At 44.4% G+C, this 20,040-nt stretch overlaps 1 protein-coding gene across 4 annotated transcripts in view; it reads right to left on the bottom strand.

Annotated features, from left to right (window-relative positions):
• Positions 1-20,040, bottom strand: part of Dpp6 (dipeptidyl peptidase like 6) — an 866,060-nt gene that overhangs the window by 232,948 nt on the left and 613,072 nt on the right. For all 4 annotated transcript variants that reach the window (XM_041640587.1, XM_041640589.1, XM_041640586.1 and 1 more), the window contains exon 5: positions 8,143-8,217. In XM_041640587.1, the coding sequence (XP_041496521.1) occupies positions 8,143-8,217 (75 nt within the window). The remainder of the gene's footprint in view (positions 1-8,142; positions 8,218-20,040) is intronic.

Below are 20,040 nucleotides of genomic sequence, written 5' to 3'. Positions count from 1 at the left end.
ATCAAAGACAGCGGAATGGGAAATCTTTTAGGAAGGATTTGAGTCCCCCCTTCTCCCCCGCTACATTACAGAGATGGCCATTCACAGTAAAGACAATTAAGTGTGCTCTATCTAATATCTGGCCATGTCACTTAGCAAACCTGTGTCTCTCCTCATTTACATTTCATTTCCTTTATTACCAATTACACAAACTTCACTGGTTGTGTTAGATCATGCAGAGCCTCTCCCCAAGCTGGTGGTCTTTAAGAATTATTATTGTTACTACATTATCACAGCCGTGGCTCCTGAGGTGAGGCTGTCTCCAGTGCTGTCTCCCAGCTGGCTTCTGACAGGCATGGGAATGGTTGTATGCTCCCATTCTTCCCTGTCCCCACTTTCCAAACACCTGTGGCTTCTGTGGCCCTAGCTTCTCCCAGGAATGCTGATATTTACGTGTTCTACCTACACAGAAGCCTGGCCTCAGGAGGTCACCTTGTTCCTTTTAGGAGCCCTTTCTGATGTCATCTTCCATAATCGGACTGTCTCTAATTCTCTAGTTCCCCCCTTTTCCCAAAACACCATTGAGTGTATCCTACAGTAAAAGGCCATCCTTTACTTCCAGGACAGCTGGCTAACCTCCACTGGCTCCTTGACCCTTCCCTTCATGGCCCATTTTTTCTATTAACCTCATCTCAAGCTCTGTCTTTGATCAATGTACCACCCGTGCATTTATTTTCTGATAATAATTCTACCTTCTACCACTTTTGCTCAGGTTTCCCCATTTTGGATATCTGACCTACTGACAACCTTGTTTGTTGTCAACACAACTACTCACACGAGCTAAGAGATGGAACCAGGCTAGATGTTCATCAACAGACAGATGCAGAAACCTATTATATATATGCACAGTGGAACGGTGTTTAGCTATAAAGAAAGCCAAGGCATTTTCAGGAAAATGGATGGAGCTAGAGATTACTATGTTAAATGCAATAAATTGACTCTAAAAGACAAACACCACATGTTTACATGTTTTCTTTCGTGGTGACAGCCTCAATTTTACATTCCACATCTATTCAGGGGAGTATAGGTCATGGAAGTAGAAAGGTGACCATGAAAGCAGAAAGGTGGTGGAGAGAGAAGAGGGTAATCAGACACATACTTTGTGACAGCAGAGGGAGGAATCTGGGGGACGAAGGGGACTAGCAAGAGTGAGGAAGGGCACAGATAGCAGGAGTGGGGAGGAGGATCAATAAGACCAAAATATGTATGTAAATGCCACAATGAAACTCATCACTTTTTATGAATTACAAAGCAAAGCTAAAGAGAAACAAAACACCCTCCCTCCAACACCAAAAGAAATTTGGCTCCTAAAGAAAGTTGGTTGGAAGGAGACACAGAAAGGGAAATGTGGGTGTGGGTGCAGATTCAGGGAGTCCTGTAGGCCACTCATCTTCCCTAGAGAAGAGGGAGTGTTACTGAAAGTCAGAATCCTCTTCTACCCCTGCAGGAGCTACTGCGGCAATCAGGACTAGCTGAGCAGACTGAGGCCTTGCTGCAGCATGGACTTGGAGTCTGCATTTGAGGAACATTCAGGTGGGGACTTCCTACAAGTCCATTGTCAGCCGAGTGGGAAGAAAGGTGCATGCGGACCAGCTGCTTCTAGAGGAGGGCCTAGAAATTACTCTGCACACACTCTTTCTCTTTTGCACGCATGCATGCAGGTGTGTGTGTGTGTGTGTGTGTGTGTGTGTGTGTGTGTGTACATGAGCAGTGTCCAAAGAGGCAAGGAGAGGGGGGGTCAGTGAGAGAGCTGAATCAGAGTCCCTGCAACTGGAGTTACAGGTAATTGTGAGCTGCCTAATGTTGGTGCCGAGAACTGAACTTAGATCCTCAGAAAGAACAATATGCATTCTTAACCACTAGCCATCTCCCCAGCCCTCATGTTCTTTAAAAATAGTAATGATTGTGTGTGTGTGTGTGTGTGTGTGTGTGTGCGCACGCGCGGGCGCGTTTGTGTGTGTAACTCCACCGAAGATGTGCATGGAAGACCATGGAATCTGGATGGGATTCATCTCACCAAGTATGCCAAAGCAGGTCTATCTATGTTTGGGTGCTTTTCAGCTGTACATAAATATTATATTTCAAAGTCCCTCAGGTGGTAAAATGGGCTACATTAACTAACAAAGTGCAGGAAAAAGATTTTTCTTGAAGAGGAAATTTGTTTCACTCCTATAGTATACAGCTTGGCATCATCATATCTTTCTTCTGGACTAAGCAGATAACTGTGTAAGGGGAGAAGCAAGCAGCTACACGCTGTGTGCACCCTCTCTCCTATAATAAGGGGCTATAGGATGTCCTTCTCCTCTGAGGAAGCTTATATGGCAGCATCACCCCCTGAGAAGAAAATTGCACTCGGTACCTCACACGTCTCTGTCTCTCTTGAGGAAGAAGGTGTACAGGGCACCTCGCTCATCTGAAGACATTTCTCCCCTCTGAGGAGGAAGCTATACATAGCATACCATGTGCTCTGAGTAAAGAGCTGTAGATCGTACCTCACACTTCTCTGCCCTCTGAGGAGAAAGCTTACACAGCACCATCCCCATTCTGAGGAGGAAGCGTGAAAGGCACCTCACAGCCTTCTCCCCTGAAGAAGCTGCACCGGACAACTCTGCCCTCTGAGGAGAATGTTTGCACAACACCATGTATCATCTGAGGGGGCAGCTGTACTCAGAACACCATGTGTTCTGAGGAGGGAGGTGAACAGGGCACCTCACATCTCTTCCCTGTGAGGAAGAAGTCAGTCCTCTTCCCTGAGGAAGAAGCTATATGGGAAACCTCTGTCCTGTGAGTAGGAAGCTTACATAGCACCTATCATCACTGTGAGGAGGAAGATGCTTCCTCTCCTCAGGGATGAGGAATGGCTTCTCTTTTCTGAGGCGGGAGCTGTTCTGAGGAGGAAGTTGTTCTGAGAAGGGAGCTGTTCTGAAAAGGGAGCTAACCAGAGCACCTCACACCATTCCCTGCCAAGACAGAAGCTGTTGGGCTGAAGGATCGTCCAACTTTCGGATTCTTCACTGGCATCTGTTACCGAACTTTGAGAAAAGCAAAAATGATCAAATGTCTGCTACTTGGCTATAAACCAGCATAGGAAATATTTTAAGAGTAAGAAAATCAAGAAAAATGCTACTTTTTGTCTCCCGGGAGGGACAATTACCTGGGGCTACTCAAATCTCACAGGTCCGTTTCTGGCTTCAGTGCCAATGCCCACAGAGCATGTTGGGCATGGCCAAGAGATGTATGACTTGATAATGACACTGGGTATGAGTCTCAAAGTCATCTCTACAAACTACCACCTGTCCAAAGAGTAACGAAGCACCCGATTGCCGCCCCAGCTGGCTGGGGGTGCCATCAGTAAGTATGGGTATAGATATGGGCTCATATTTTTCCCTTCTGAGTACATAACTTATAAAACCCTGTAAGAAAGGTACCAGCAAATGCAAGGAAATTTAACTATCTAAGTTTGTTGCTAAATTTTAGATTTGGCAGCAAAATTACCACACATAAAAAAACCAGTTTTTTTTTTTTAGCCTGGATTCTCAAGACAATCATAATAGTCATATAGTTCTGTGAGTCTATGTTGCAATTTTATTCTACTTATCCTGAGCATACAACACTGAGACAGCAAGACAGTGGAGCACTACCTATGAAGAACTGCGTTAGCATCCTTCGACATCATTTCTTAGGTCTGTGTGGAACCCAGGCAGTGAGGCTGTACCCATACGGCTTCCATACTAATTTGGAGTTGCTACGCGCTCATCTCCCTTCTCCAATAAACCTCATTGCCACGCAAACACTTGAAAAAGCGTGAGGGGATCATCTCTCCCCACAGCACAGTACTTGCTCAAGACACTGCTGAACTCACACCTCCTTGCTCCCTGACTTCTTGGGGTTTTGGGAGCCATGTGAGAAAGAGGGACAAAGCTACAAGGGGCAAGACCTGTAATAGCTTCAGAGACTCCTGGCTTTTCAGTCCACACTGCTTGTGATGGGCTGGACCCATATCCAGTTTCTAGTGAATGGTCTGTGGAAAGATGAGGGAGCCTCCACAACGGATCAGAAATACTGACAGGCACCCGCCCCACCAACACTCTTTTTGCTTGCTGCTCTGAAGAACAGGCCCCTGCCTTTTAGAGGGTCTTTGGGGAGATGCTGAGGATATTCTCTGGCCCATGAGGGAGCCCTATCAATATCCATGCGAAGGAATTAGGGATGGACCATTCCTCGCCACAGTCTCAAGATGTGACTGTAGTCCAGATGATGATGAAGATGGTAATGATGATGATGATGGCAGTTTTTGTGGCAGAGTCCTGATCTATAACTCATTATGCAACTCAGTATAGGCATGACCATGAAGTTTACAGGAGAAAGAGGATGTGTCTTGCTGTGTGTTCAGGATCAGTAAAATAAAGATGCTATGTAGATTCCCAGAGCTATAGTATTGGACTCACAGCAGTCCTCCTGCCTCAGTGTCTCAAGTGCTGGGATTACAGGTCTGTGCCACCTAATGGCTCTTGACTTCAGACTGTTGACTTAATAAGTCAACAGACCCAGCTAACCTGAGCCCTGATTTCTGACCCACAGAAACCATGAGATATGGATAATGCTTGTTTTAAGCCATGCATGTTGATGTTATATGCATCGGTGACTGAGTGACTGGGCCTTTATTAAGACTGTCTTTTTGAACAAAATGCTATTTTATTTGGGACCAGATGGTGCTAAAGGGCTTTAAAAACAGCCCCATCTCGATGTCATTTTTAAACATGGAAGTCAAATTATGTGCAAATATTCGGGGCTCTTTTAAAGAAAGTGTTATCCAAGGAGGAATCTTTTGCAGATAGATTTTCTCCTTTCTCTCACAAAGTGCATCTGTATTTTGAAATGATCTAAGATACTGCGATTTAAGTTATTTTTTCTCTTCCACCGCAGAGCTTAGGAAACGTTCCATGCTTGTCAGCCACTCTCTGCGGGAAGGAACAGGATTGCACTAATGAAGCAAGTTTGTTTGTTTCAAAGCATTTTTTTTTCTTATTGGGAGTTAGTATCACTTTTAAACTACAAATTAAAAACTACGATTCCCCTGACAACCAGCTTAGTTCTAGGAGAATTCTCCAGAAGATGTGCCCTGAGAAATGACAGGAAGTTCTTTCTATCCCTGAAACAGAACTCATGTGAGAAACATTAGCTGTTTGAGGCAGGAATAATCTTTAGGGAAGAGGGGAGATGGTGAAAATAGAAAATAGATACATTTGTGGCCATGAGGCTGGGACCACACACATAGGAACAGGATACTCCACATTCTAGGCACACTCCTATGGACCCACAGATACTTTATGTCTAGAAAACAGGAAAAATAAGACTGAATTTATTTTCTCTCAATTCTATGTGATAACTAATACTTTTACAGGGAGGTGATCATGGAGTCCCAACCTTAACCAAGAAGCTATTTGTGGTTGATGTTGAGAGAGGGAGGATTGGTTTCCTCCAATGGCCTGTGTGACACTGGGTGACTGGGTGGCCAACCACATTGGGGCAGGCCCCATGCTTGGGGGTAGATGGCTGAGGAAAAGTGAACCCCTTTGTTTTTAGGTGTGCATTTTTTTGTTCTGAATTTTATTTCCTAAGAGAGAGGACATCTGAAGTTGGGTAGACAGGGTGGTGAGAGGAATCTGGGAAGAGTTGGGTATGGGGAAAAATGCAATCAGAATATATTGCATGAAAAAAATTAATACAACACTATGTTAAAACTGAAAAATTGCCCCCTTGGGAAATGCTATGCACCCCCTGGGAATACCAAACCTTTACTCCACAGTGCAGTAAGGAAGAACTTAACTTTAATTACAGTTCTCAGATTCCTTTGCACAAGTTCTTTTATATTGTTAGTGAATTAATCATTATATTATTAACCTAAGCCTCTTAATAATAATTACCCCACTTATTCCATAATTACAGGTTAAGATGTTCATCATGAAAGCATCCACCCCCTTCTCTAGAAATGTTTACAATGATCATCTGGTCAGGAAGTCCTCCCTGACGGACAGGCAGGAATCCATGCACATCTCCTTTCATGGCTCCTCCCGAAGCAGAAGGGATTCTGGGAATCTGTCCTCATAATGACAGCATGGTAGCCACTCAGTACTGAATTAACAACTACTTCTGCTCAAGGTAGAAGTAAATATCTACTTTTAACCATGGGATTTTCATATTTTGCTGGCTACGTTTTCATTGTTAACTGGACACAGTTTAGAATCTCCTGGGGAAAGGGACAAATCCACTGAAGAGCTGCCTCCTCTCTCCAAGTGGTTTGTGCAAGTCGGTGAGGAACTGTCTTACTGATAAGTGAGGCCTCAGCCCTAGCAAGTGGAGCTGGGCTGCATGAGGAAGCTGGCAGAGAGCAAGGTGGAAAGTGAGCCAATCCCTCTTCCTTTATGTTTCCCAGTCTGGGTTCCTGCCTTGAGGTTGGGCCCCAATTTCCCTTGATGATGGATTGTGACTGGGAAGAGTCAGCCAAAGGAACCCTTTACTCCCCCAAGTTGCTTTTGCTCCTGGCGTTTATCACAAGAAGCAAATAATTTTTTTTTATATTTAAATGCTTTTATTGTTCTCTGAATCCTTTCAAAGTCCTATATTTTCCTTTGGCTGAGAAAACAAAACAAACTTTTGTTTTGGGCTCTACTTTAAATTTCAATAAAAACAGCTGAGCGAGCAAGGGTCACATCAAGGGTCTCACTTCTAGCGAGTGTCCCATGTGGCAGAGATTCATGTTGGACAAATCATCTCTACCAAATGACTGTCAGTAGTGATGGGACTGTAGAGTGTCCTTTGAAAGGAGTCCTGGGGAAGAGGAGGAGTCGGCACAGGACATGGCACAGATACATGGAACCTAATACAAGAGCACCCCTGCGCCAGTGAGTGCCTGACAGCGCCCTTCAGTATTTTCTGAGGAACAAACACAGCTCTGCCTTGAAGGTTTCTGGAGGTGGGACACGCTGGATCCCACTGTTGGCTGGTTTAGCGATTAAAAGACTCAAGAGAACCTGAACTTCAGGCTGGTGCAGTGAATCCAGAGTGCTGCAGGTACCTTTTGCATCCACTCCATTTCTGGCAGTTTCTGAGAGAGCTGTGCTGTGTGGACACCACGCTCGGCCACGCAAAGCTCAAGGCAGCCCCTGACAGCCGGGCACAGCAAAGGAGACAGTGGCAAGGCGAACGCTCTCCTTTGAGAATCCAGACTCACCTGATCAAATGGACCCAGACGCCCAGCTGTCCCAAGAATTTAGAGATTCTTAATTTTTTGAATGTCTCTTGGATAACAGACATTCAAAAAATTAAGATAGATTTTCAATGATCTACATTTATTAGAATAAAGTTCAAATATCCACAAATAACCTGGTTGCCAAACTTTTAGAAAATTTTAGAATTGGATTACTGCTTCACAGTCACCAATTTCCCAGCGTTTGTCACAGGATAGAAACCAGTACCTCTCCCACACAAGGCTCACCACAGAGCCTCTCTGACATTAGGCACCTCTCAGGGGCTCTTACCCCATGGGAGGATCAAGAAACACTAACAAGATGATCTCAGGAGAACTGGAGACCAGTGAACTGGAAGGAACTAAGAACGAGAAAGAGCCAGGCAGGGAATGGATGTTTAGGCAGCTGCTTAAACCCAGGGTGAGACTTTTAGCAAATTTCAACAAGATTTTAGGGCGTGGGAGACTCATACAGCACCAACAAGCCAGAAAACACATACGGGAAAGTGACTTAACTTTCACCAGGACTCTGGCAAGGCCAGGGAGTGCAGGTAGAATCCACTGGGGGACTGCCTTTTGTTTCAGGTCCAAAATTGATCATCTCATTGGGAACTGGGGAAGTACAAGGGGTATCTCCTCGGAATATCTCTCAAAAGGAGTCATCGTTCTTGCCAAGAAAGTTTTTATGTCTCTCCTCTCTCCCATGTGGTGGTATGACACAGGAAAGAGGCTACCCCAGGTATGCAAACTGTTTCAGGGCTGGAGATCATGAGGAAGGTGCATTCAGGAAGCACTCTCAGAAGGTAGCAGAACAGAAAACAATTCCTCTATCTAAAGGGAAGAGGCAAACTCACCGGTTCCACGTTATAGGCAAACAGCGCATACTCTCTATCCGGAGATATTTCATATCTGACGGCTTTTAAGAATTCCTAAAGGAAAAAAAGAAAAGAAAACAGAATTTACAGGTGTTGCCTGTAACAAATCTGAATCTTTTCCCAACACTGGAGCCGTCCTCAAAATCCTCTACTGAGATAAGTTAAGCAGGGAACCAGCAACATTAAGTATGGTTATATCTTTTCTTAGTTAGCCCATCAAAACACAGCTAATCAATGCTTTCAAAAATTCTATTTGTGCTTTATTTCAAGTTTCAAAAAAAAAAAAAACAAAAAAAACCAGTCCTTATTGTGTCTGTTGGAGCAAATCGATGGTCGTGAACATAAAAACAGGCATCATTTTCCTGCAAGACCCCCAGTTTCTCGATGCTCAGTTATCATCTTTTTCTTTCATTCTTACATTTAGACTCATATACTAAGTAGAGTTGCTACTAAAACAGAAGCAGATTCTGCACACTGTTACATAACTTGTCTCTTCAGCATTGTGGGATTCCCCCTGTGGGACTCCCTGGGAGTCAGCACACAGAGGGCATGCTTGCTTTTCCACCAGATTCCTTTGTATCCAGTCCTCATTGTGAGTATGTGCATCACCAACCATGAGGTTCCTCGGACCTACCCTGCCCTCTGCCCTGACACACACTCCTGTTCTGACCCCAGCCCACCCCCTAGGGCCCTCATCATCGGTCTGGTGTCTGTCACTCCACAGTGCTGCAGTGACCACTTGGAGAGTGAGCCACGCCATTAGAAGTGACAATGCCTTGTGCCTCAGCTTCTTCTCGTGCAATGAAACCTTAAGAAAATGATTGCAAAGAGTTGGTTTGTTGGAATTATTGCTCTTTGTGCTAACTGTATCACCTTCATATGCCTTCATTCATGCAGTCTTCACTACAGGCAGGGTGGTTCTTAGTGGCTGCATTCCCAAAGTCACCATGAACACTAAACCAGTGCACACTGGATCCTCATACCCAGGGGAACCCAGGACTTTGCTCCTCATGCCTTTGTGTCCACATTTTTAAAATGCATTTTTGTTTAAAGATACCTTATCAGTTAGACATGGCTGAACCATTAGCTTTGAACTCCTGGCCAGAAGCACTGTAACAGCCACAGAAAGCTGAGCCTGTACCCACAATGTCTCTACTGGGTGCACACACTACAACCTTCTGGTCCTCAGGAGCACTAGGCCTGGGAACCCCTGTAAGCACGGGATCACCCACAGATAAACATGTGGCAAACATGCAGTCCACAGGAGAAAAGCAACTGTGCAGTGTGAGAGCTGAGCAAGAAAGCAGAATGCTCTGTGCTGTCTCAGCTGACACAGCAACGCAGGACAGACGCAGGACGGCTCGACTGTGCTCCCGCCATGGTGGAGATGACGCCAGGGTGCTCAGTGTGTGATTGCCCTGTGGGGGACAGTAAGCTTTACCACATGGGGAATCACAGATCTAGAAACTGTGAACAGGGGAACAACTGCACAGCTGCTCGAGCAGCTATGACCACAGCACCACACCAAAGACTCTGCCCACACGTCTCTATGGATGTGGGCATGGATCTATTTTTATAGGTTAGGCATTTAAGGGCTAGAATGACGATGAAGGGTGGCTTTAAAACAAGTTCAACGGATTTTGATAAATCACCTTCCACAAATGGCATATATATCCACTGTGGATATATGGATACACAGTCCTACCCTCCTCTGAAGTGATTTCTAACGTGATCTTCCCTCAGTTTTGACCATTGGAGGTGTAAGCTGGGGTTTCTGTGGTAGTTTATCTCCTATGCACATTCATTCTTTGCTACCTATGACACAGGTAACGTTAGCCTTATCCTCACACTACTGACCAGACAAATATGCGTTAAGGTTCCCATGCTCTCTCCTGAACTCCTGCATCCTACCCCTAAATTCCTGCATCCCACTCCCACTATTTAGCCCAAATCACTCTTCTCCAGGTGCCCTGGTGTTGTTTTGGTAAATGCCATAGTTCAGCTGTTACCATATTAGACAACATATCCCTTCCCTCTCTCCACAATACTGTCTGCCCTTGGCTTCCAGCACACATGTGTGCACATGTGTGCACAACCACACACACACACACACACACACACACACATGCATGCATGCACTCACAGACAAACATGCATTCACAGACACACATGCACCCACAGACACACATGCACGTATGCACTCACAGACACACATGCACTCACAGACACACATGCACCCACAAGACACACATGCACCCACAGACACACATGCATGCATGCACCCACAGACACACATACACGTATGCACTCACAGACACACATGCACGCATGCACCCACAGACACACATGCACTCACAGACACACATGCACCCACAGACACACATGTATGCACGCATTCACAGAAACACATGCATGCATGCACACACACGCACTCCTATTCACCCCTCTCACCTACCTCCCTTTTCCTGCTCTTTAAAGCCTCCTACATTCTCTGGCTCCAAGCCTGGGAGTGCAGGTCTAACACTAGATAGATCCTTCAATCTTGTAGAGAAAACCACTCCCTAAGTGATGCCAGCTAATCTCGGGACTATAGTGATATTTTATTTACGTTTTGGCGTGGGAGGTCCTCTGTCTATGTGTTGCTATTATTGGTTAATGAATAAAGAAACTGCCTTGGCCTGTTGATAGGGTAGAACTTAGGTAGGTAAGGAAAACTAAATGGAATGCTGGGAGGAAGATGGCAGATTAGGAGAGACACCACAGAGCCGCAGAGATAGACGTGCTGAAACTTTGCTAGTGGACCACGATCTCATGGTGATATATGGATTAATGGGGATGGGTTAAATTAATATATAAGAGTTAGCCAATAAGAAGCTAGAGCTAATGGGCCAAGCAATGTTTTAATTAATACAGTTTCTGTGTGATTATTTCGGGGCTAAGCTAGCCGGGCGGCTGGTAAGAACAAGCAGCTTACTTCCCCAACAATGTTTTAATAAATAAAGATTGCCTAAAGATGAGAAGGGCAAAGCTAACTCACGAGAGGCCAGGCAGTGGTGTCATTCACCTTTAATCCCAGGATTTGGGAGACAGAGGCAGATGGAGCTCTGTGAGTTTAAGGTCACCCTGGCCTATACGAGATCAATGCAGAAAGAGATCCAGGTGGTGGTGCCTCACACCTCACAGCTTTAATCCCAGAACTAGAGGGAATATAAAATGGGAGGAGAGAGAGGCTCTGTCTGCTTAGTCTGCAGTCACCCAGCCTTGGTAGAGGTAACACTTCTTTAGTGGCTTGGCTGTTTTGCTTTTCTGGTTGAACCTCAATATCTGTCTCTGGGTTTTTATTATTTGTGCTACATTTGGTGCCCAACATTTTGGATACAAATTCATGAAGAAGTCATTTGCCCAAAGACTTTAAAAACCACACGCCTGCTGTGGAGGAGTCCAGTGTACACGTTCCCTGAGGAGATACAGGAAGCCTGGATGGGGCCTTAAGCAGACAACTGTCTCCTGGCAGCTCTACCCGGATGTCTGGTGCTCATCTCTCAATCCTTTGTCCTCCCTTTCCAGTTCCTTTGCTTCTCCCTCCTCTCAGATGAAAGTAACTAACTGCTCACCGTGACTCAGTCAGCTCCCCTCTCCTGCACTGCCAGCCTCTTCTCTCCTGTTCTCTCTATTCTCTTTTATATCTTCTATTCAGTTGCTCAGAATTCTCCTGAGCTTTCTGTAGAAATATGTTCTGAGCCCCCACGCTCTTGCTTCAGCTCCTGCCCTCACCTGGGTGAGCACATTTCCTTGAGCTCTGTCCCTAGCTCCTGACTCCATTGGCGAGCAGTCTCTCCTCCATGGTCAGGGTGTTACATCATTGAAATGTGTAGCTCACCATCTGAAATCCCCATCAGCTCCCCACCTCTCCGTAGGTCATCACTACAGCTCCGATGACCAGCAGGCCCAGTCCTGCCCTGTCCCCTCCCTGCAGTCTGCCCACATTTCCTCTTCTTCACCCTTCACTCCTGGCATTCCTTTCTCTACACCTTCCCAGAGCAGGCCAGGCATGTAGCCATGCAAGGTTTGCACTTCCTCTTCTCTGCCTGGAACCGTCCAAGCTTTCATTTCCTTAAGACCACCTTCTAAGTAAGTCCTTCAATGGCTAGTAGACAGATAAAGTAACAAACGGCTTTGTCTCTGTTCTCCACAAAGCAATATTCTGCTTGTTTTCCTGTGACCTAACAATTATTTTCTAAGTTAGCACCCTCTCAACCCATTTATCTCACACTGTCTGTTCTCCTCAATAGGAAGGCTGCTGGTTCCAATCTTCGATCTCCCTCAACAGTTCTGTAGTTTTTCTCATGCAGGTCTCACCTTTGTTTCGTTATATTCATCTCCAACTATTCAACACGATGGATGTTTCTGAGATAGGAAAATAGATGATGTCTCAATGTCAATATACAATCATGAGCTGCTAATATACAGGGGATTGATTGGATTTGGGCATCAACTTTACATTCAGAAGCATTTCCAAGTTTGGGTTTGTGGCTTTAAAACACAGAATTCTTGGAATCTTCTTTATAGTCATCTTTTCTATGGGTAGATTCTTCTCTTCCTACCTGGTACTCAATCACTCCACAGACGTGTGAAGAAGGTGGGCATTGCTGGCTTTCTGGACTGTGAAGGAGAGGCATCCAGCCTTTGCCCTTTCATATGGTAGCCTCTAAGTCTCTCTGTAGGTGACGTCATCTGCCTGTTCATCAGTACCTTGCTCTGAGATTTCTTAATGAGTGTGTGTTGGGTTTGATGATGCCTTTCCTATATGTAGGAGGTAATTTTGTATGTATGATGTTGTTTTGTTCTTTTTAGTCTGTCAATATGATAAATGATGTTGTTTTATCTTCAGATGTGAAGTCAACCTTACATTCCCAGAATAAATTATAACCAGCCATGATGTATTACCTCCTGTGAATGTTTCTGGGCTCAATATCCCCATGTTATTTTGGAGATTTCTGCATCTGTGGGCATGAGGGAACTAGTTCTCTAGTAGTAGATTGGTTGTGTTTTTATCTCAAGGCACTACTAGCTACAGAATAGACATAGGAATCATTACTTCATCTTCCACTATTTGTTCTTTCTGTTTTCTATTATAATAACAAAGGATCTGCGAAAAATTTATAGAGAATAATATTTGATTTGGTTCATAGTTCTACAATCTGGAAAGTCCAAGAGAGAGACACAGGCATCTGGTGAGGTTTGTCCAGCTTCACTGTGACATTGCAAACTAGGCAAGGGTACCAGCTCATATGTCTCTTCCTCTTGTTACAACGCCACCCGTGTCATTGTAGGACCAGATCCTCAAAGCCTTATCTACTCCTGATTACTACAGAAGAGTTTCACTTCCTTATTCACATAAGGATTTGGGGGCTAGTTTTCTGACATAGGAATTTGGGGGGACATATTAACACCATAGTATAGCTTTGCATTAAATTGATATTTCTTCCTTAAATGTTGGGAAGCTTTTTTGCTTTGATCCTTACATTTTCTAGAAGTGGTTTCAAAGCTGTTCCTTCTATGATAGTCATAAGGGGCTGTCTTAGTTACTTTTCCATTGCTGTGGTAAGATACCAGAATCAAGGCAATTTATCACAAAGAAAGCATTTATTTGGGGTTTACAGCTCCAGAGGCTTAGAGTCTGTGACCATTACGGCAGGGAGCAATGAAGAAGACAGGCGGGCATGATTCTGGAGCCATGGCTGAGAGAGCTTATATTGTGAGACACAACCACAAGGCAGAGAGAATCCATACCCTAGACACGCCTCCTCAGAGGTCACAGCTTCTAATCTTTCTCAGATATTCCCATCAACCGGAGACCAAGTGTTCAAACACCTGAGCCTATGGAGGCCATTCTCATTCAAACCACCCGACCAAGCATGCTGTTGTCTAGGTTATGTATGCTGTCAAGTTAACTGGGTTAAGGCTGAGCACAGCTTTTTATGACCTTCCTAGCATCTGTATTGATGGCCTCTGGATTATAGTTAATGCTTTCTGAATAAATAAATGATTAGCTTTTAATTTGTTATGAGGGAGGCAGTACTGAAGGTGATGTAATGTATGCTGGAAGACACGACCTCCTGCGCCCAGATCAGGCTGCATCCAGCCCTCGATGAGGGTTAAATGAGGTCAAGCTAACTCAAGGCAGCAAGCATCTGAGGAATGCTCAGAGAAGTCCCAGCTCCTCATCTTAGAGCCTTTGTGACGGCCCTGTCCTTGTACCTCCATGGCTGCAGACATTTAGGTACTAGGCCCACCTTTTCTGCTAATGTGAATAACAGACAGACAAACTGCCTCGTGATCATCTGCTCTGAGACTCTCCACTGGTGATCAGCTTCCCAAATGATGAAGCCCCAGTTCAGCCTCCACTGAACAACTCCCAATTCAGCTCCACTGAGCAACTTCTGGGATCTTCCCTCCTTCCAATGGTGCCTTGACATTCACCAACCCACAGGAAGAATTATCCATAGATTTCAAATGCTATGTATTTGTCTGTTACTTGAATTGTAAATATTGTCCATCTAAGTAGTTATTTATGTTTTTAATGTCTAAAATTTAAAAGTTATCAAGTGGTCTAACTATAGCCAACATTCTTATTATATAGCTTCTGCGCTTGCTAGCTTTGAGAAACTCTTTTGTGTTAAACCAAATAATTGATTTTAAAAACTATTACAGACTTTAACACAATTAGGATTGACTTCTGTGCATCTGTGATGTTACAATGGTGCCGGCAGAGCCTTCTAGGAGGGTCCTTGTCTTCATACCACAGACATAATTCAGAATCAAAGGCTCACACTCCTGGAGCCACCTTCTGAATTCTCTAGTCTTCACCACTTCCTGTCCACTATGTTTAAAGTTAAATAGCCGTAAGCTTGGACTGTGAGCTCAGAAAATCTGTGCTTCGCATCCTGTTTACATCAAACTTTCTATGGGAAAGTTTGAGACTTTCTTAATTGCTCCTGCTTCTGTAAAGGGGAAATAATATTCGTTCCCATCTGGCCACTGATATGAACAGTCAGAAAGTATTAATCAGGCCCAGCCACAGCAAGGGGCAAAGCTACTGTTGCCATCAGTCTGAGTGTGATGGCTTTCGTGTGCTTTTAGTGTAAGCAGCAGAGCTCATGCTACTATTAGTGTGCGGACTTCATGGCTATCTCAGGTGCTCGGGCTCGTATATGAGCTTGTGCTTTGAGTTGGAAATGTCCCCCATAGGCCTGTGTTTTGAACACTTGTTCCCTAGCTTTAGGATATAGGACATGGCTGGCTGAACCAGGCCATTAGGGGTAGGCCTTTGATGGCACTGCCCACCTTAGTTCTAAGGCTTTTTGTTTCCTTCTTGGTCCACCGTGATGGGCTCCTGTTGCTGTAACTTGAAAAGGGAGTGATATCTCCATGTCTTGTGCCATGATGGACTGAGCCAAAACAAATATTTTCTTCTTTAGGATGCCTCTGCCATGTGTTTCCCCATGATCTATGGGCATGAGTAGTTGATGAGGAAGGGAGAGACATTTCTTCAGTGGTATAGCGACTGGTAAGGTGTCCACATTCATTCATTCATTTATTTATTTATTTATTAAGGATTTCTGCCTCCTCCCCACAACCGCTTCCCATTTCCCTCCCCCTCCCCCGATCAAGTCCCCCTCCCTCATCTGCTCGAAGAGCAATCAGGGTTCCCTGACCTGTGGGAAGCCCAAGGACCGCCCACCTCTATCCAGGTCTCATAAGGTGAGCATCCAAACTGCCTAGGCTCCCCCAAAGCCAGTACGTGCAGTAGGATCAAAAACCCACTGCGATTGCACCGGGCAGAAATCTCAAGGTCCAAATCAGGAGCAGAAGGAGACGGAGCATGGGCAAGGAACTCAGGACTACATTCTTTTAATTAACCTTTTCCCCATGGCTGCTAAACAATCCTAAGGAAACTCATTGGTTCATCAAAACAACAAAAGCCAAGAATCTATGAAAATCAACAAGGGATGACTCATGAAGAGGAGGTGATTTGGAATTCCCCACTAAATGCTGTGATTGCCATTAATTAATAAAGAAAACTGGCTTGGCCTGATAGGGTGGAACAGAGCTAGGCAGGGAAAACAAAAATGAATGCTAGGAGAAAGAAGGAGGAGTTTAGAGAGAAGCCTGCCCGCAAGCCACAACCACAGTACAGCAGCAGGGCATCCTTATTAGAGGTGGAACACAGCCTCAGCCTGCTAAGAAACAGATGTCCTCCATGAACCTGAGGTATGGCTTATAGCAGGCCCCTCATCTGTGGTCTACGTTCCACAGCATCCATTACTCAGGGTCACCCATGGTCTGAATACAGTAAATGTAAAGTTCTAGAAGTGACTCATTTAAAGAGGGGTCTCATGATGCATGCTGTCAGGTGCTGTCTGCCTTGGGTGTAAACTGTGTCTTTGCCCAGCAAACTCTACAGCATACACACTACAAACTCTTTCATCTGAAGAAGGATACTTAAAAGAAAATCCCACGCTAGCTCAGAATTGAGAAATAGACAGCTATTTCTTTAGGGGTAGATTCACAAATCAGAACCCTCTGCTTGAACAGAGATTAGAAACCAAAGAGGCTGGATGCATGCTCTACATCGGCATAGATAGTATAAGAGGCCACACCTCAGTGGGCAGGTAACCACTGGCTGTAAGACTTCCTACAGCACCTCCCCCTTTTGTTTAAATAAGAGATTTCTAAGCCTAATACAAAATTATATACAATAAGAACAAGTATATTTAATAATTATCCTATCCTAACTAGTTTAAGTCTTATATAATAAATAAATTGGCCAAGTCATGAGAGGAAAGTAACTACAACTATCTAGTCTTCAATCCCATTGAAGATCTGAGAAGGGAAATAATATTACTTGAGTAAACAGGAAGTGAAATCAAGCAACTTCCAAAATGTGCAACAAATGACAGAGACAACTGGCTACCTGGGCAATCACCCAAAGTTTCATTTGCAATGTTGAAGCAACCAACTTTGGCTAAGGCATAGAACAACTGACAGACCATTTTCAGAGGCAGGAAAATTTTCAAAACTGTTTTACCCTGTCCTGGCAAGATTTGACAGTCCTGCTTATCCATTTCTGGACACTATGTACCTTGTCAGTGGTTGAGGTATGAGCATTTCTTTGCCCAAAGGCCAGTTTTGCCAAGAAGAAAACAAGCTCCAAGTGGAGTGTCTTCAGTGCTCAACATTCTCTTGGGAATAGATCGGTGCTGCTAGGAGCAATTGTGTCTCACTTCAACAGAACCCTAATTTATTTAAATGCCATATTCTACAGCTCTTTGAAGTGGTTGAAGATTACCTATCTATGTACCCTTTGGGGTTCCTGCTTCATGAAAGAGTCTGCTAGACATTTTGCAGGACACATAAAAATGTGATGGACAAACTGCCAGTATAGGTGGAACTGTCTTTAAAATTTCCTGCTTTGTGAAAAAGTCTGCTGGATACTATGGGCCTACAGGCTAAAGATGGATGCCCCAATAGTACAGAAGAACTTTGGGTCCAGGCAGCAAGATGTCGCTGTCATTTTTAGAGTTTTGAAAGTTGCTTATAATGTACTTCTTGTTTACTTAGGTAATATTATATCCTTTTGGAGTCTTTGATGGAGTTAAAAATTTATAGTTATAGTTTTCCTTAGTTATGATAAAAGATAAAGTAGATAAAAGTATTGTAACTGTAATTCTTGCTAGAATTTTGCTATGTTAAAGCTCTCCTTTTTATTTAAACAGAAAAGGAGAAATGGTGTGGGAGTACCCTCTGTGTGCTGTAATTACCACTAATGAATAAAGAAACTGCCTTGGCCTGTTGATAGGGCAAAGCTTAGGTAGGCAGGGAAGATGGAGCTGAATGCTGGGAGGAAGAAGGGTGGAGTCAGCAAAATGCCATGGATCTGCTGTCAGAGATATCTACGTGCTGGAACTTTGCTGGTAGGCCACGACCTCATGGTGATACATAGATTAATAGAAATGGGTTAAATTAAGATGTAAGAGTTAGCCAATAAGAAGTTAGAGCTAATGGGCCAAGCAATGATTTAATTTGATGGAGGAAGGTCATTGGTTAAAAAATAAAGAAACTGCCTTGGCCTATTTTATTGGTTAGAACATAGGTGGGTGGAGTAAACAGAACAGAATGTTGGGAGGAAGAGGAAGTGAGCTCAGAGAGGCCATGCTCCCCTCTCCTGGGCAGATGCCATGGAGTAAGCTGCCAGGTCAGACATGCTGAATCTTTCCCGGTAAGACTGATGCTATACAGATTATTAGAGATGGGTTGATCGGGATATGAGAATTAGCCTGTAAGGGCTAGAGTTAATGGGCCAAGCAGTGTTTAAAAGAATACAGTGTCCGTGTAATTATTTTGGGGCATAAGCTAGCAGGCGGCTGGGGTGCTGGGGACGCAGCCCCACTGCTCTTATTACTACATTAATTAATACAGTTTCTGTGTGGCTATTTCAGGGCTAAGCTGGCCGGGTGGCCAGGATGAACAAGCGGGTCCTTCTACATTTATCATTCAGCAGGAACCTCAGACTGACCATCACGATGCTGCATGATCTAAAGGCACAAAAGTAGCTCAAGGCTGGCAATCTGAGTGTGTCAAGGAGAGTCCTTAACAGGCTTCCTTTAGGAGAAAAGCTCCCAACTCGGTGTGGAAAGAGAAACAAACCTCACACCACGATAGGAATGAATTCCCTACCCATGAAATCGTGAAAAAGGAAAGAGGTGTATGCTAGCTTTACTGTCTGTCATTCTCCAATATCTGGGAGTTAAGGCAGTGGTGTGCTCCTTGAGGGTGGAAAGGGCATTGGCCATAGGATTTGGTGAAGCTCATGGATGCAGGCATTAACAGCATCTTGGAGGGTGTCCTCTGGGGCCAAGGCACTCTACTGTAGAATTAATCAAAGCTCTCTTCACTCCAAGATATCAGCCACCAGTTAAACAACTTAGCTTCTTATTTTCTGATCTTTTCTGCTGGAGACACTACCTCCTTCAGACACAGGGCTTGGAGGAATTGAGTTGTAACTGATCCGGAAGCCTCTTCCCTAAGGATTGGCTCTCATAATATTGGAAGGTACGATGCAAGCTGGCAAGGGAGAAAAGCAATCAATACTCCTAACCAGTTGTAAAGCCGTGAACCACAATAGTGACCAGAGTGGCAAGAAGATATCTCCAGTGGTGCAATAGTACATCAGATTTAGGGGGTAGACAGCCATCTAATAGGACTTAAGGGCAGCTCAGCAGGAGGGAGTTCATGCCTGGTACTACAAACCCAACCATCTGCCTGTGGCTGGAGAGGTCACAGACCCTAGAGGGAAACCTGCTACTGCTGTTTTCTTAAATGAATATAATTGCTAACTATATCCTAAATATTTGTCCTCATAGCCACAAGTAGGTTAGCTTTTACCTCTCATCAAAGAAACTTGTTTTTGCAGCAGATAGAGGCTACTGCAGAGATTTGCAACTGGTGAAAGTGCAGAGCATAAGTGACCAGCCCCAGTCTGTGCATCTATAATGCAACTCCTAAAACTAAGGTTCAGGGAAAAATGCACAGGAGGGGGTAGAAAGATTGCAAGAGCCAGAGGCCAAGGCATCTTCCCTGCGATAGTGTCTTGTATATACTATAGGGAGTAGCACCCATGAAAGTACCAACAATATGGTCACCCAAACAAGACCTGCCCAGTGACAAACCAGCTAACATGCCAACATGGACGGGAAAAATTAAAATGTCATGAGGCCCTATGCTTAGATGAAAAGCTACAGGGAATTAATGACTGCCAATAGGTCACCTGATCCCAACTGATCAGTCCTAAACATCTGCAGATATGAGCAACCC

This window comes from Microtus oregoni, unplaced genomic scaffold (genome assembly GCF_018167655.1).
Source record: "Microtus oregoni isolate MIOR12 unplaced genomic scaffold, Mior012 000064F_ref0000363, whole genome shotgun sequence".
NCBI lineage: Eukaryota > Metazoa > Chordata > Mammalia > Rodentia > Cricetidae > Microtus > Microtus oregoni.
The sequence above is the reverse complement of the archived record's forward strand: the minus strand, read 5'-3'. Positions and strand labels throughout refer to the sequence as shown.